Here is a 16410-nt window from a genome sequence, read left to right on the forward strand (position 1 = left end):
GAAATTTGTACTTTTTTTTTTTTGCTTTTTTTAAGGGCTGCATCTGCAGCATATGAACCCAGGCCAGGGGTTGAATCAGAGCTGCAGCTGTTGGCCTACACTGCAGCTCTCAGCAACGTGGGGTCCAAGCCACATCTGCGAGACCCACGCCATGGCACCACAACTCATGGCAACACCAGATCCTTAACTCACTGAGTGAGACCAAGGTTCGATCCCACATCCTCATGGATACTAGTCAGATTTATAACCCACTGAGCCACAACAGGAGCTCAGATTGAGATTTGCACTTTTAAAAAACAGTTGGTGAAGGAGCAGTTAGTTATATATAACCAAATATGTATACTTATAACTATGTGACTCCTTCACAGTTGGTGAAGGAGCAGTTAGTTATGTATAACCAAATATATATACTTATAACCAAATATATATACTTATACACATACATTATGTGTATGTATAATAGTTATATATAATTAAGTATAACTTGGCTAGGTTTAAATTCTGGTTCTGTGACATATCCTTTTTGATTTTGCTAAGGTTACCTAACCTTTCTGTGTCTTCTAATCTGAAAGTGATATTAATGATTATATTTATTCCATAGGGTTATTCTGAGGATTAAATGATTTAATAAATGCAAAGCACTGGCTAAGCCATTATTACCTGATTAGGAAAGTACTTCTAAGGAAATTGCTGATGAGAAAATTAGATCTTTTAGCCAAAGATGTTTATCTATGAGTATATTGCCCTCTGGGACAATTTTACAAAACTTTTTTTTTTCATTAGTACATATATTTTTCATTATGCTTATTGCCAAATTTATCTTGCATATCATGCTAAAATGCTTGGAATTTTTAAATATCCTCAATTTTGGGACACTGGCAATTAACCAAATTTTGTTTAATATGATTTGATTATAGATAAAGAAAAGTATAGGCAGTTTTGTATGTTTACAAAAGAGACATTTTACCTAGTCTGCAATGACTGTGTATGATTAATGACTGGAGCAAGCAAGTGAAGTCCTTCTGGAATGGATGATCCTGTGGAATGGTTGTAGGAAGAAGCATTCTGTATAAAGGAAGCACATAGGTTTTTGTTTTTTGGGGTTTTTTTAAAGGCAAGGAAGGGAAAGTGAATAGTAGATTTAAATGAAATGTGGGAGTAATTGTCTGTAAAAGCCATCCAAAATGTGGAATGGGAGTGTCAAACAAGCCTGTATTTTGAAAAAGAGGTGCCATTGAGATGGGCTTTTTTTCTGGTTTTATTGAGAACTAATGTACACACAGCACTGTTTAAGTTTTAGAGGTACAGCATGATGGCTTGATTTACACATAACTGAAATAATTGCTACAATTAGGTTCAGTGGAGAATTTTTAAAGTTTGAGAAATTTGAACATTTTTTATGTTTTAGAACTTGTTGATTTTCATTCTCTAATAGTAAATTCCTTTTTTTTTCTTCTTTTTAGGGCTGCACATGCAGCATATAGAAGTTCCCAGGCTAGGGGTTGAATCAGAGCTGCAGTTTCTAGCCTACACCACAGCCCACAACAACACCTCACCCTTAACCCACAGAGGGAGGACAGGGATCGAACACACATCCTCATGGGTACTAGTTGGATTGGTTATCACCGAGCCACAATGGGAACTTCCTAATAATAAATTCTAAATCTCTATAAGTCAATGGTCTTTATTATATTCATGATAAAATTTTTAATTTTTCTTTTAAGGATTTCACTTTATTGAAATGAGTGGTCGTAAATCAAAGAGTAGCAACTTAATACAAGCAGAATACCTTTCACAGGTTAGTATATATTTTCTTTAATCTGAAGGTCTGTTACAAAGAGGATAAGAGAAATAGTCATCTTAACTTGAATTCTTTCCGCAGCATGTATGAAGACCCACTCTTGAAGAACCATTCTCAAAGTTTCTTTGCTACTTCCTATTTCAACCTCTGTTTCTTTGAATACATGGAATCCTAACCTTATTCATATCTTCCTAAATGTGCTCTAATTTCAGTTTAGTTTAATATTATCTTAGAGTTTTGTACCTCTTTTGGTAAATTTATTCCTGTGTATTTTATTCCTTTTGGTGTTGTTGCAAATGGAATTTTATATTTTATTTGTTCATTGCTAGTGCATCTTAATTTTATGTTTTGTTCATTGCTAATGTATCTAAGTAAAATTGATTTTTCTATATTAATCTTATATTCTTCAACTTTGCTGAAACCATTTATTATAATAGCTTTTTAGTTTATTTCTTAGGATTTTCTATATATAAGGTCATGTCATCTGCAAATAGAGATAGTTTAGACTTCTTTCTTTCTAATCTAGATACCTTTTATTTCTTTTTCTTGTTTAATTATCCTAGCTAAAATCTTAAATATAATAATGAATAAACTAGTAAGAGCAACTTTATTTTGTATTTGATAGTGAGGAACTGCATTCAGTCTTTCACCAATGAGTATGATTTAGCTGTAGGTTTTCATAAATGCTCTTTATCATGTTGAGGAAGTCCCCTTCCTAGTATGTTGAATGTTTTTATCATGAACATTTAATATTTTCTTAAGTGTATATATATCTTTCTTCAGAAGTCTAAGAGGGAATGAGCATGATATATCTACCCTGGCATTTCTATTTATCAGGCTTAACCAGAGTTATATTTTTAAGAAATAAAAACTAAATGTTATTAGCATCCCTTTATAAGACTTTACTTTCCTTCTTTTGGAAGGAAAATGTTTAATTCTGTTTTTTAAAAAGATTTAACTGGAGTATAATTTACATATCTTTTTAAAGTACACAAATCTTCCATGTGCAACTTAATTTCTATACATGTATATACCTGTTTAACTTTCATCTAAGATCACCTTGGGATTTTTGAACCTCTCACTATTCACTACAGCTTCACTTTATTTCTTATTTTATACATAGTTGTCATCTCTCTAATAGACTTTAATGAAGATTTAATGATGCAAAGGAAATAGGTTTGTCTTTTGATTTCTAGTGATCTGATCTTTGTGGAAAAATAACACACTATGATTAGTTGAATCTATATATGCCTCTTTACATTTCATAAAGTATCAGTTTTTACCTATATAATACCTATATTGTATTATAGATAACTGCCTTATTTAATCTTATAGGCCTGATAGAAAAGTCTTATTGTCTCCATTATATAGATTAAAAAAAGATTTAGAAAAAACTAAATTTTAAAATTCACATAATTGACTTTGTGGCACCATTCTTATTCTTTCCACTTTCTGTCTGATAAGTATAGGCGATTTTTTTGTCTTTTTTTGGGGGGCGGGTGTCACACCCCCGGCATGTAGAAGTTCCCAAGCTATGGGTCAAACTGGAGTTGTAGCTGCCAGCCTGGACCACAGATGCAGCAACCCAGGATCCAAGCTGGATCTGCGACCTATACTACAGCTCATAGCAATGCCGAATCCTTAACCTACTGAGCAAGTGCAGGGATTGAACCCGTGTCCTCATGGATACTAGTCAGGTTTGTTACTACCGAGCCATGAGGAGAACTCTCAGTATAGATTATTTTATCCTCAGTGAATAATTTGCTTTGCTCCGCCTCTGGTACCTATAAAGAGAACTCATTTCTTTGATACATAATGTATCAGTCTCATGCTGTCAATCTGGGAGAAGCAAATAATCTTGGAGTCTTCTTATTTCTGCTGACAGGGCTAAATCTAAAATGGTCTCCTGAGGTTCTTGTCCCTGAAGGACCTTTGTATTACAGCAGATGCGGAAAAGGAATGACTTTAGTGGTCCATCTAAATGTGGTAGATTGACATATTTTCTACAACTAATTTTTTTACAACTAAGTCTAGGCCCTTCTTTCTAAGGCAAACTCAAAATTCAGCTCTTTATAAATTTTTTTTTCCTAGTCAATGATTTATTATTATATAGCCTAGATGAATATTATTTCTTCCATATAATTGAGCATTTCGTTATACAGAGTTACTTCTTTTTTGTAGGTTGTTACTTGAATGTATTCTTTCTTTCCAATATATTTGCTATGATTTTTTAGGCATAGATTTTGTTATTTTAATATTGTTGTGCTCTACATTTAATGGGTCCTCAATAACTATATGGACTTTTACACTTCTTTTATTTCCTCAGAATCCTGACTTCTGTGACAGGTGCAGATTGATAGGGCCTGAGTTAAACCAGTTTAGATGTGTTGGTCTTTAGAGACTGAGGTGTGGTTCATGAGCATTATTAGATTATATTGTTTGATTCCTTCCTGTCTTGGTTTCTTGGCTGACATGTCATACAAAGTGAGGCATTCATTCATGTACATTAAAACAGCCCTCAAATTGCTTATGTAGCTAAGGTTACTGTCTCTTGTCAAAACCTTAACTAAAGTCTCATCCTTTCTCTGGGACTTGAGATAGTTAAACTGAACTGTTACTTTTACAATTTGTGAAAATGCCAGCACTCATGATGACATGTTACTTAGGGAGCATTAAATTGATTCATTAATACCTAATTCTTACTGCTATAATGTATATTCTTGTTCATTTTTGATTGCTTATATAATATCTTCATTTATACTTATCCACTTCATTTTTATCAGGTACAAAGAATTTTACGTGAAAGATTTTGTCATCAGAGTCCACATAGTAACCTATTTGGAGTACAAGTGCAGTATAAGTAAGTTTAGTTATCTGCTTGTCTATTATGAAACTACTTACAGGTGCCCTTTAAGTTTTGTAAAAGTTGCTAAATACTATTTCAAACAAGGCTAACAAACATTTTTATAGAGATAGATTTTTTCTTTATATATAAAAACAATGATTGTTTCTAAGCAAAAGCAAATATAAATATTTCCATAATGAGAAAACCCTTTAATTTTGAATCTTGTGTCATTTCTGTCATGAGGTATAATGGAAAGAATTCTAAGCTTGCACCTGATACTCAGCAGCCAGCTGTGGAGTGAAAGGTCCCAAGAGTTGCTACTCTTGTCCCTTTAGAGCATAAGTCAAGGCACAGAGGAAGAAAAAAAAGGAATGCTTATTTTTTGTGCATATTCCAATTCAGCTCTTAAAAAGCATTACCTAGCAAATTACTTCCACTTTCCTTTTAAAATTTTGGCCTGTTTATATTATTTCAGACACTTAATTGAGCTGCTAAAAAGAACTGCTATCCATGGAGAAAGTAACTCTGTTCTCATTATTGGACCCCGAGGATCAGGAAAGACCATGGTAAAAGCTGTTGATTTCTGATGTTGTAACAAAGTTTTGATTAATGTTTATTCCATGATGTTCTTTTATCCTTGAATAGTTCGTGATTGTCAATGGAAAAAAAGCAAACTAGCATCTATTGAGCATGTATCTTGTGCCTTTTACTTGTGTTCTATCATTTATTCTTTACATTAACTCTGAAAGGAGGTATGGCTTGCTTTCTTCTTAATTTATTGTTTAATCCTAACTAAGGCAGTTTTTTAAAATGTGTGGTCATATATTCTAGAATTATCTTTTACTTTTCCTCTTTATTATAATCGATAAGTTACTTCAAAAAGATACTCATTTTTTCCCTCAGTTTCTCTTTTCTCATTCTTTATTTAGTATATAAGACAAATTATAGTTGTTATATTCAAAGTATTACTATTTAATTATAAAATCTGTTTTCTACTTTATCTCATGCAATAAATTTGTATTTCTCACTACCATGCTTTTTTATTGAATGTATGGTATTGTATTACTTATAGAAGTAAGTGTGTGTATTATATATTATTTTCTATTAAGTAAAATTATGTAAAATAGCAAAAAATTTTTTTATTTTTTAAAGCAGTGTTTGTTGAATGCACATTTTATAGAATGAGGAAATTAAAACTTTAAGATTTTACTGTTATCACTAATTTCTAGTAACGTTTGAAGTACATAAATTGGAAATATAGATCTTGATCATTTCTTTTGTTTTTTAATCTCCTAAGAATTTTTCATTTATTATATTATAATCACATTTACAATAACATTTAGTTTTGATTCTTTGTTTAATTTGGTTCAGTCCTTGGGCTGAGTCCTTCTATATAACCACTATTTCTTTATTCTTGAGATTTTAAATTATAATTTTTCTTTAAGTTATTAACAATAATTGCATTAACTGTTAGTAGAAAAAAATGAGCAAAGAAAGATCCTAGGAAATTAAATACAAGTCAGTCTTTAACTTATAAACATGTTCAATCTCACTCATAATTAAGTAAATTAAAAACTATAGCAATTTTCTCTATCAGGTTGACTAAACCTGTAAGATTGAAACCATATTGATGATCTTGCTGGTAGTATAGTATATACACAGATATTGCTGGTATATACCAATTTGGTATTAGACAAATTCTAATCACATTATAAATGCATATACACTTTGACTCAGCAACATTTCTAGGAATTTACCCTTGTGAAATGATGTATGTACAAATTTACTCACTGCAGCACTGTTTGTTAATAGTGAAAGAAAAGAAACAATATAAATACCTATTAACAGAATGAATACTAGTTGGTAAATCATTGTACATCCATCCATATACTAGACTATGATATTGCAGCATAAAAGAATAAGGAAACATTTGTATATAGTCCATTTAAAAAAGAGGAAGAGGAAAAAAATGTTCATTTTTCTGTTGGTTTGTATGTGGACAAAATTTGCTTGAAATACTAAATAGTAATATAGTGGGTTATTTGTTGAAGGGAACATGGGGACAGAGGTAGGAAACTTCACTGTATGTATTTTTATGCTTTTTAATATGTGAACTATATGACCATATAGTCTGTTTAGAAAACTAAAGAAAGGAATGTTGGTTGAAGGCAAAGGGAAAAACCCAAAGGATCTGGTTAACAAAACAAATCTTCAAGCCATTCAAGCTACAGAAATATAAAAGAGAAGTTTAGTAATATTGGAAAATGGCAGAAAAAAAGAATATTTTAAATACATCAAAAATAATTTTGCACATTACTTATAACCTGGCCCAGGTTGAACTCTTTGGTCACAGTTTCTTATCTTTTGAAATTACATAGATTTTATTCAATTTGTGTTTTGTGGGGAAAACTCCAAGGGCAGACTTTTCTCTTTTGGCTTTATGAACTGCTCTATCAGTCTGGATACATTAGATTATGCAGTCATAACAACCTCAAATTTCAGTGCCTTGACACAAAAGAAGTTTATTGTTTGCTTTTGCTATGTGCCCAGTGTCGATCAGCAAAGGGGCGTTGTTCTTTGTAGTCACTTAAAGCAAGTGAATGTTATCTCAGCATGTTCCTCCACAAGTGCCCCAGTGTTGGAAAGGAAGCATAATGAATAATGGACACTCTTAAAATACCTACCCAGAGGTGATACAAAGCACATCTCATAGTTCACTGGCCAGAGTGAGTCACATGATCACACCCAATTTAAAGAGAGCAAGGAAGTGCATTTTTTTCTAGGTGCCTGGAAAGGGAGGTTAATCAGAAGTATGGTAAAAGTCACTGATGACCTCTATAGCTAACCTGTTTTGAGTTTGTGTGTGATTTTTTCCCTATCTAGATGCCTGTAGAATTCCTTTATCTTAGCAATGTGAAAATTTCACAGGCTATGTCTATGTGTAGGTTTTTTGTTTTTTTTTTTTAGTTTTCATTATTTTATTGTCTTGGAAAACACATTATCATAAGTATGTTTGAAGATTATTTTTCAAAAATATTTTAATTCTTGAAGGAACTCCATAGTGATGCTCTTGTATCAGTACAGGAGAAAATGAGATCTAGGAAAGTAGTACATGAGACCTGTTATTCTGTCATACATTGTGCAGCTTGAAACAAAATGACATTGCAATAGAGAAGTTGAATCTCAGTGATTTGTATATCAAAGTGTCAAGAATAAAAATGTAACTTGAGTTCTCATTGTGGCTCATCAGGTCAAGAACCCAACATAGAGTCTATGAGGATGTGGGTTCTATCCCTGGCCTTGCTCAGTGGATTATGTGCCTGGCTTTACCACAACCTACAGAGTAGGTCACAGATGCAGCTTGGATCCAGCGTGGCTGTGGCTGTGGCATAAGCCAGCAGCTGCAGCTCTGATTCGACCCCTAGCCTAGGAACTTCCATATGCTGCAGGTGTGGTCATAAAAAGAAAATTAATTACTTCATTAAAATATAACTTGAGCAGCTAATATGTGAATTTATTCTGAACTTTCATCTTGGATTTTTGTCCCTAAAGGCATAGAGAAAGTTCAGAAAACAGAAAGTAGAGCTAGTAAACACTGACAAAAACATATAAGTAAATACAGATTAAAACTATACTCCATTTCATTAGTAAATTAGCAAAATAGATACTTTTTTTTTAACAGAAAATGTAAGCAGATAGTAGAGTTCCTGTGTCACCCTCCCCCCAAAACACACATGTGCAGTTTCTCCTGTTAAAAATATCTTGCCTTAGTGTGGTACATTTGCTAAGTTTAATGAATCAATATTGAAACGTAAAGTCCGTAGTTTACCTTAAGTGTCACTCTTTGTGTTGTACAAGTCTGTGGGTTTTAGCAATGCATAATGCCAGGTATCCACCATTATAATATCTTAAAAAATAGTTTCACCACCCTTAAGATCCCCTGTGCTTTACCTATTACCCTCCCACTCCCAACCCCTGGCACCTATTGATCATACTGTCTCCGTAACTTTTGCTGTATTCAGAATGTCATACAACTGGGATCATACAATATACAGCCTTTCTGATTGGCTTCTTCCACTTAGCCAAATGCATGTACGATTCCTCCATGGTGTTTCATGGCTTGACAGCTCATTTCTTTTAATTGCTGAATAATATTCCATTGTATGAATGTACCACTATGTATCCATTCACGTATTGAAGGATATCTTGGCTGGTTCTCAGTTTTAGTAGTTATCAATAAAACTACTATAAACATTTGTGTGTAGGTTTTTAAGCCTTCAACTTAATTGGGTAAATACTTAGGAGCACCCATTGCTGGATCTTAATGGTAAGACTATATTTAGCTTTGTAAGGAACTGCCAAACTGCCTTAGAATGTGGCTATATCATTTGGCTTTCTCACCAGCAGTGAATAATAGCTTTAGTTGCTGTGTATCCTGACCAGCATTTGGTATTGTCACTTTTTTAAATTTTAGTTATTTTTGTAGTTGCATAGTGGTATCTCATTGCTGGTTTATTTGCAGTTCTCTAAGGATGTATGATATCAAGCATCTTTTCATATGCTTATTTTTCATCTTTGGTGAGGTATTTTTTGACCATTTAATTTATTTATTTATGTATTTATTTTTTGCTTTTCAGGGCCTCACCTGAGGCATATGGAAGTTCCCAGGCTAGGGGTCTAATCTGTGCTACAGCTGCCAGCCTACACCACAGCCACAGCAATGCCAGATCTGAGCCATATCTGCGACCTACACCACAGATCATGGTAATGCTGGATCCTTAACCCACTGAGCTAGACCAAGGATCGAATCCACAACCTCATGGTTCCTAATCGGATTCATTTTTACTGTGCCACGATGTGAACTCCTATGACCATTTTAAAATTGGGTTATTTCTTTTCTTAATAGGTATGTATTAAGAATTCTTTGTGCATTTTGCATATATCAGAAATGTGTTTTATAATATTTTCTACAAGTGCATAGTTTGTCCTTTAATTCCATTACCATTGTTCTTGGCAGAGCAGAAGATTTTAATTTTAATAACGTCTAGTTTATTAACTGTTTCACCTGTCGTGATTTTAGTTTTATATCTAAAACTTGATCACCAAACCCAAGGTCATCTAGGTTTTGTCCTGCTATCTTCTAGAGGGTTTATAGTTCTTTATATTTTACTTTTAGGTCTTTGATTCATTTTGAGTCCATTTTTATGAAACATATAAGGCATGTTTGTGGCTTCATTTTTTTTGCCTATGAATATCTAGTTATTCCAACACTATTTTTTGAAAAAACTATCTTTGCATCAGTGAATTACCTTTGCTTCTTTGTCAGCGTTCAGTTGACTGTGTGTGTATGGGTCTGTTTCTGGGCTCTCCGTTATGTTCCCTTGATCTATTTGTCTCTTCTTTCACCAGCGTCACATTGTCTTGATTACCATTAGTTTTATAGTAAGTCTTGAAGGCAGGTAGGATCAATCTTCCAACTCTGTTCTTCTTTAATATTGTTCTGACTATTCTGTGTACTTTTAACTTTGCATATTAACTGTAGAATAAATTTATAAATATCCACTTTTTTTTCCTGTTATATTGTGGGATTTTGTGTTGGATCTGTAGATCACATTGGAAAGAATTGGTTTCTTAACTCTACTGAATCTTCACATTCAGGAACATGGACTATTTCTCCATTTGTTTAGGTCTTTTTTCAGTTTTGTGCATTTCTTCATTATAGGTTTATACGTATTTTGTTAGGTATTTACAATTTTTGGTGCTAATGTGAACGGCATTATATTTTTAATTTCATATTCTAAGTTTTTGCTGCTGGTATATAGGAAAGCACATAAATTTTGTGTATTACCTCGTATCTGCAACCTTGCTATAATTGATTACTAGTTCTAGGAATTGGTCCAGTTGGGATTTTCTTCATAAATAATTGTGTCACCTGCAAACAAAGAGGTTTATTTCTTCCTTCCCTTATCTCTTACCTATACTTTTATTTACTTTTCATGTCTTAATGCAGTTAGTTATTAGTTATTCTTGTTTAAGGATTGATCATACGTTTAACTGTTATACAAACTCTCAGTATAAACTTGAGTCTTTCTTCACTGAGCAGTCATTCTCTTCTTTTTGAGTATTCTCTTTCTTTTCTTCTTGCCCTTTTGGGGATTATTAGAATATTCAGTTATTAAGCCTTTGTTCTCACTTCACCATATCGCTTTTCTGTGTTTCTTTCTTTTTACCTTTCTCTTCCTCTTCATCAGCATTCTACCATATCACCAGGGTGATTGTTCTTCCCCATCAGTTCTGTTTGGTTCTTTTGTTGTTGTTGTTGTTTGTTTGTTTAGCTTTAGGGCTGCACCCGTGTCATATGGAAGTTCCCAGACTAGGGGTTGAATTGGAACTACAGCTGCCTGCCTATACCACAGCCACAGCAATGTGGGATCTGAGCCTTGTCTGCAACATACACCACAGCTCATGGCAACACTGGATCCCCAACCCACTGAGTGAGGCCAGGGATCAAACCCGCATCCTCATGGATCTTTAGTCAGGTTTGTTACCACTGAGCCATGATGGGAACTCCCCTGTTTGCTTTTTCTAATGTGATACTGCATTTTAGTTTTCTAACAGTCCTTCTTGTCTAGGTCTTTGTTGCATACCTTCTTAGTCTACTGTTTTGTATTTGTCTGATTCTATCTTAAATTGCTCAAAACATGTATTACCTAAAATACATAATTTTAGTAGTAATTAATCTTTTCATCAACTTGCTGTTCCCTTTCATGTTATATCATCTTTTTATGAACTCCTATATTTTTTCTATTTACTCAGACTTAAAGAAGACAGACTTTAAGACATAGTATTTATGAGTTAATAAAATGGATAGAATATTCTTGACAGGCTGACAGTTTATCCAGTTGTTGTTACTTCTTAAGCCAGAGCCCTGTTCTGGTGCTTTGGAGCCAATTATCTAGTGTGACTTAACTGGAATATGGAAGAATCCTTTATCTTGTATTCTATTTTGGTACAAAGTAATTTATTCCTGCTGCACTCCAGTATTGAGAGGAGAGGTCAGAAAGCTGAGAAACATTGTTTAACTCCTGCCACTTTTGTGATTTGTTGTGTGTGCGAGTATCCTGAGATATAAAATAGGTTATACTTAGATAAGAGTATTATTATGTAGTATAATTAGTATAATTATGTATATCATATCAATATAATCATACATTAGTAACATCATCAATATAGTTATATAAATTTGAATTTAAAAAATAAGATTACAGTATATTTAAAACATTACCCTTAGCCAAACTATCTAAAATACAAAAATTCAAAATCTATAGTTAATTGATAAACACAAGTGTGGTTTGCTGTATTTCAAACATTTTGTTTTAAAAGTAGATGTGGTTCCAAATGACAGATTGGAACCTGGAAAATACTCTTCTACATAGAAATTTCTGTAGACAAAGAAACTTGCTGGATGGTTAAGTAGGATGTTCCTTCTAGTCGATGTTTCTTCTAGTTGCATATTGTTGGATCTTGTGTTCGTGAAAGTATTTGGGAATAGGAGTAGGTGAGCATAAAAAACTCTGTATATTGGCAATTCTAAGCAAACTATGCTAGTATGTTTGTAAAATTAATTTTTAGCTACAAAGAATGTGGAACCTTGGTAGTCAAATTAGTTACACTGGTTAGCATAACATTAATAACCTACTAAATTTTTTGTAGTGTAGATTTATTTTAAAATATCTGAAAAGATGACATTGTTTCTTGAAACAAACTAAAATTATATGATTGGTTACCTAGCTGATGACACAGACAATTTTAGCAATATCCAGATTGGACTAAAATTGTTATTTGAAGACCTACTTGCTAATACATTTAAATTATCATTTCAGACCACACACGTATAAAAATTTGTGAGCTAATTCAGACAAATCATAGTAATTTGGTGTTAAACTAAATTCAGTGGAAAGAATATAAACCTGTTGTAACTATGCATATGTATAGTGAAGGTACTATTAACCCTGTTTCATTCTGTAAAAAATTTGAAATGGTTTTGAACAATTCCTCAAACATAAAATGATTTTAAACACAAAATCATAGCTAGGGAAATATAAATATTATGTAAGTGAAATATCAAGAGGTGGGGGCAAGAACATAGCAGGTTACTAGGAGAAAACAGCAAAAGCCATATTTTGAGTGACCCAAGTTTGCATCATCTGGGGACTAACTATTGTGATAGAGTCCAATGTGATCCAAAGACAGAGGAGTACCATGTCATCTGACAGTTTTCTATAACGAATGTAACTTCTCTGCTGGGCTTTTATTCATACATGTCAGTTGATATTTAGAGAGATTATCTTTTGAAGGAGGATTTACACTTATGATCCAAGGTAGAATTCCATTTGCATACAAATATACCAGGAATAGCTAGTATGTTTGATAGCCTGTTATGAAGCCTAATAATTTGAAATGAGGGTTACCTCTTCATATTGCCCAGAGATGTTGTAGTGACCAATAGAGGTAGAATATTACAGGTACAAATAATATTTTGTTTTACAAATTAGCTTACCAGGTGTCTCGGTGCCTTTGTTGATTAATCCTTTTTGTCCTCACTAAATTTTGGTGCCATCCTTACCAATTTTCTTGTATATATAGCCTAATGTCCTAGTCTATATATTTTGTGATAGTACCCTGCTGTTTCTACTTTAATATTAGAAAGAATAATCCACCTTTACTCTTCCTTTTAAAAAGCTTTTTGGTTTCTCTTAATTCAAATCATTTTCAAATTTAAGAAAATATATGCAGTATTAATATGAAGAAATGTATATGATATTGCAGTATGAGTGGTAAGATTCACAAATTAAAATGTAAAAAATGTAAGTATGTGACATAGAACCCTGTAGTAATAAAAATATGGGCTTTATAATTGAACAGTTTAAGGTGGTATAACACTATCTGGATATAATTTTAGTACTAATTACTGTTATATTTTAAGTATGGTGTTAGTTGTAATAATTTTTTTATGTATGCTTTAAATTTCTTTAATAAGGGCATTCTCTGCTTACCTAGCCACTGACAGGGCAACATGGCTTTTTCAACTTAACAAGATAACTTCTTGGTTTTTCTTTTTCTTTTTCTTCTTCTATTGTTTGTTTGTTTGTTTGTTTTTTTGGCTGCACCCTTGGCATGTGGAAGTGCTTGGGGCAGGGATCGAACCCATGCCACAGCAGTGACAGTGCTGGATCTTTAATCTGTTGTGCCACATGAGAACTCCTTGGTATTTCTTTTTTCATTTTTATTTCAGGGTAACAGAATGGTTCACAGTATTTCATAGAAATTGATGTATTGGGGGTCAGCATTTTGCAATCATTTAGCATTGTCCTGGTACTTGTTTTCAATAGCTTTTAATGGATTTCAGTGATGATTTTGCAGAGAACCAAATATAAGAACTGACTGAGACCCAAAGTTCTTACGCGGCCATAATTTTATGTGACTTGTAGAGAAGTATTTTTTTGAAAACTTAAGGGTTATTTCTAAACATTTGTTAGAAGTTTGTATAGCTGATTTAAAGAGTGTGGCATCAGTCCTGGCTCTGGCATCCTAAGAGTCAAACATTAAAAGTTCTAGTTAAACATTTTATCTGTAAATAATCTGCAGATTTATTGGTTAATTTTTAATGCCGGTCTATTTATATTCTGTTCCTGTTACTCAGAGTTTAAAAAAGAATATGGGCTTATCATCTTTTATTTATTATTAAATACTTTATAAACTTTTTAATATTATTTAGTTAATAAACCATGCTTTGAAAGAACTAATGGAAGTGGAAGAAGTGAGTGAAAATGTATTGCAAGTTCACCTAAATGGTAAGTATGTCATCATTTTGCCATTGGAATTTGATATAAGCCATGTGAGCTTTTTATATTCTGCAGCTAAATTTACTCATACGATTTACATTTGCATGATATAAAAACTAGATCCTTGTTTAACAACTTTTGCTTTAGCATATTACACACAATATTTTTAGAAGTTAAAAAAATATTAATAAAGTTGGCACACAGGTCTCCTAATTTTTTGTCTTTATTTTTTAAAAAAATAACACTAACCCCATGGAAGATGGTTCTTTGAGTCTATTAATTATCTTAACTATTGAGTTTTTAAAAGGAAATAATGTAAACTAAAAGGCTTTGACTTTTTTCTTTATAGCTAAATTTTAAAAAGCATTAGAAAATTTATTTGACTAGAAAATAAGCTGCACTGTATCAAATACCTATTTAGTTTTAACTAAATACATTTAAATGGGTTTTATTTCAGGACTGCTTCAAATCAATGATAAAATTGCCCTAAAGGAAATTACAAGGCAATTAAATCTGGAAAATGTAGTCGGAGATAAAGTTTTTGTAAGTATAATTTTTGTTCCTTTATTAAATAAGCATCAACGTCAAATCTGTGTAAAAGATATTTTTATATTTGGAAGACTAGGAAGGGTTCAGAAATTCTAAATTGAAATATGCAAGGTTCCTGTTATAAGAACATACACTTGGGAATTCCTGTCGTGACACAGCAGAAACAAATCCAACTAGGAACCATGAGGTTGTGGGTTCGATCCCTGGCCTCGCTCAGTGGGTTAAGGATCCTGCATTGTGGTGACTTGTGGTTTAAGTCGCAGATGCGGCTTAGATCCCGCATTGCTGTGGCCTAGGCCAGCAGCTGAGCTCCGATTCGACCCCTAACCTGGGGAACCTCCGTATGCTGCAAGTGCTGCCCTAAAAAGAAAAAAAAAAAAGAAGGTACACTTGTACTAGGATGCATTTATTAATCAAATCTTTATGTTTACATTTTTTGAAGCAGATTATACTAGCCATAACTAGCTAAGAAATCCAGTTTTATGTTGATAATATGATATCTGTTTGTTTCTTTATCTGTAATATTCTGATTGTCTATCCTTGGAGATAGAACAATATGTTCTTAAAAATACTACCTGCTAACAGTCCATTTCTAGTCTTATAGCAGTCCTTTTCTAGTCGTATAAAACTTGGATAGCATGGAAGTAGCGAAAAATGTACTGAATTTGAAGCTACAAAAAGTAGATTTGAGTCTTGCCTTACAATTATTGACTACCTGGTGATCATGGCTAATGAATGTCTTTGAATTACTGATTCCTCACCTATTAGATGGGCATTATTTTATTATTCTTCACGGATTATTTTAAAAATGAAAAGAAGCATTAAACATCATTTATGATTTTTTTTTTAAATTGGATGGTAATTACTATGCAAATGTCAGTTGTCTCTTGCTATTAAAATGTTCTAAGAGAGGAGTTTCCTTTGCAGCTCAGCAGGTTAAGAACCAACTAGTATCCATGAAGATGTGGGCTCGATCCCTTGTCTCACTCATGAGTTAAGGATACAGAATTGCCACATGCTGTGGTGTGGGTGGCAGATGCTGCTCGGATCTGGTGTTGATTTGGCTGTGGTGTAGGCTGGAGGCTACAACTCTGATTGACCGCTAGCCTGCAAACCTCCATATGCCATGGGTACAACCGTAAAAGGACAAAAAATAAATGTTCTCAGAAAGTTAGCCATGTCTCATTACCATAAGCAGCTTGGAGTCTCAGGACAGTAAACATCAATAACTTAAATTGGTTAGAAATTTTTTGGAACTTTCATTAAACTTTTTACCTATCCCTTAATTTATAAAGCCAAGGAAACAGGATTTACTTAACTTGCAGCTGCCTTAATTTTCATGATGAAATGACCCATCTGCTTAATGCAAA

General features: G+C 33.0%; 1 protein-coding gene across 4 annotated transcripts in view; it reads left to right on the top strand.

Moving 5' to 3' along the window:
- ORC4 (origin recognition complex subunit 4) overlaps positions 1–16410 on the top strand; it is a 74909-nt gene that overhangs the window by 39032 nt on the left and 19467 nt on the right. For 3 of the 4 annotated variants that reach the window (XM_047771980.1, XM_047771982.1, XM_047771981.1), the window contains 5 exons: positions 1725–1798; positions 4585–4661; positions 5122–5212; positions 14425–14500; positions 14949–15034. In XM_047771980.1, the coding sequence (XP_047627936.1) occupies positions 1742–1798; positions 4585–4661; positions 5122–5212; positions 14425–14500; positions 14949–15034 (387 nt within the window). In that variant the 5' untranslated portion in view covers positions 1725–1741. The remainder of the gene's footprint in view (positions 1–1724; positions 1799–4584; positions 4662–5121; positions 5213–14424; positions 14501–14948; positions 15035–16410) is intronic. The other variant, XM_047771983.1, reaches the window with a different exon arrangement.

This window comes from Phacochoerus africanus, chromosome 3, assembly GCF_016906955.1.
Source record: "Phacochoerus africanus isolate WHEZ1 chromosome 3, ROS_Pafr_v1, whole genome shotgun sequence".
NCBI classification, from domain to species: Eukaryota; Metazoa; Chordata; class Mammalia; order Artiodactyla; family Suidae; genus Phacochoerus; species Phacochoerus africanus.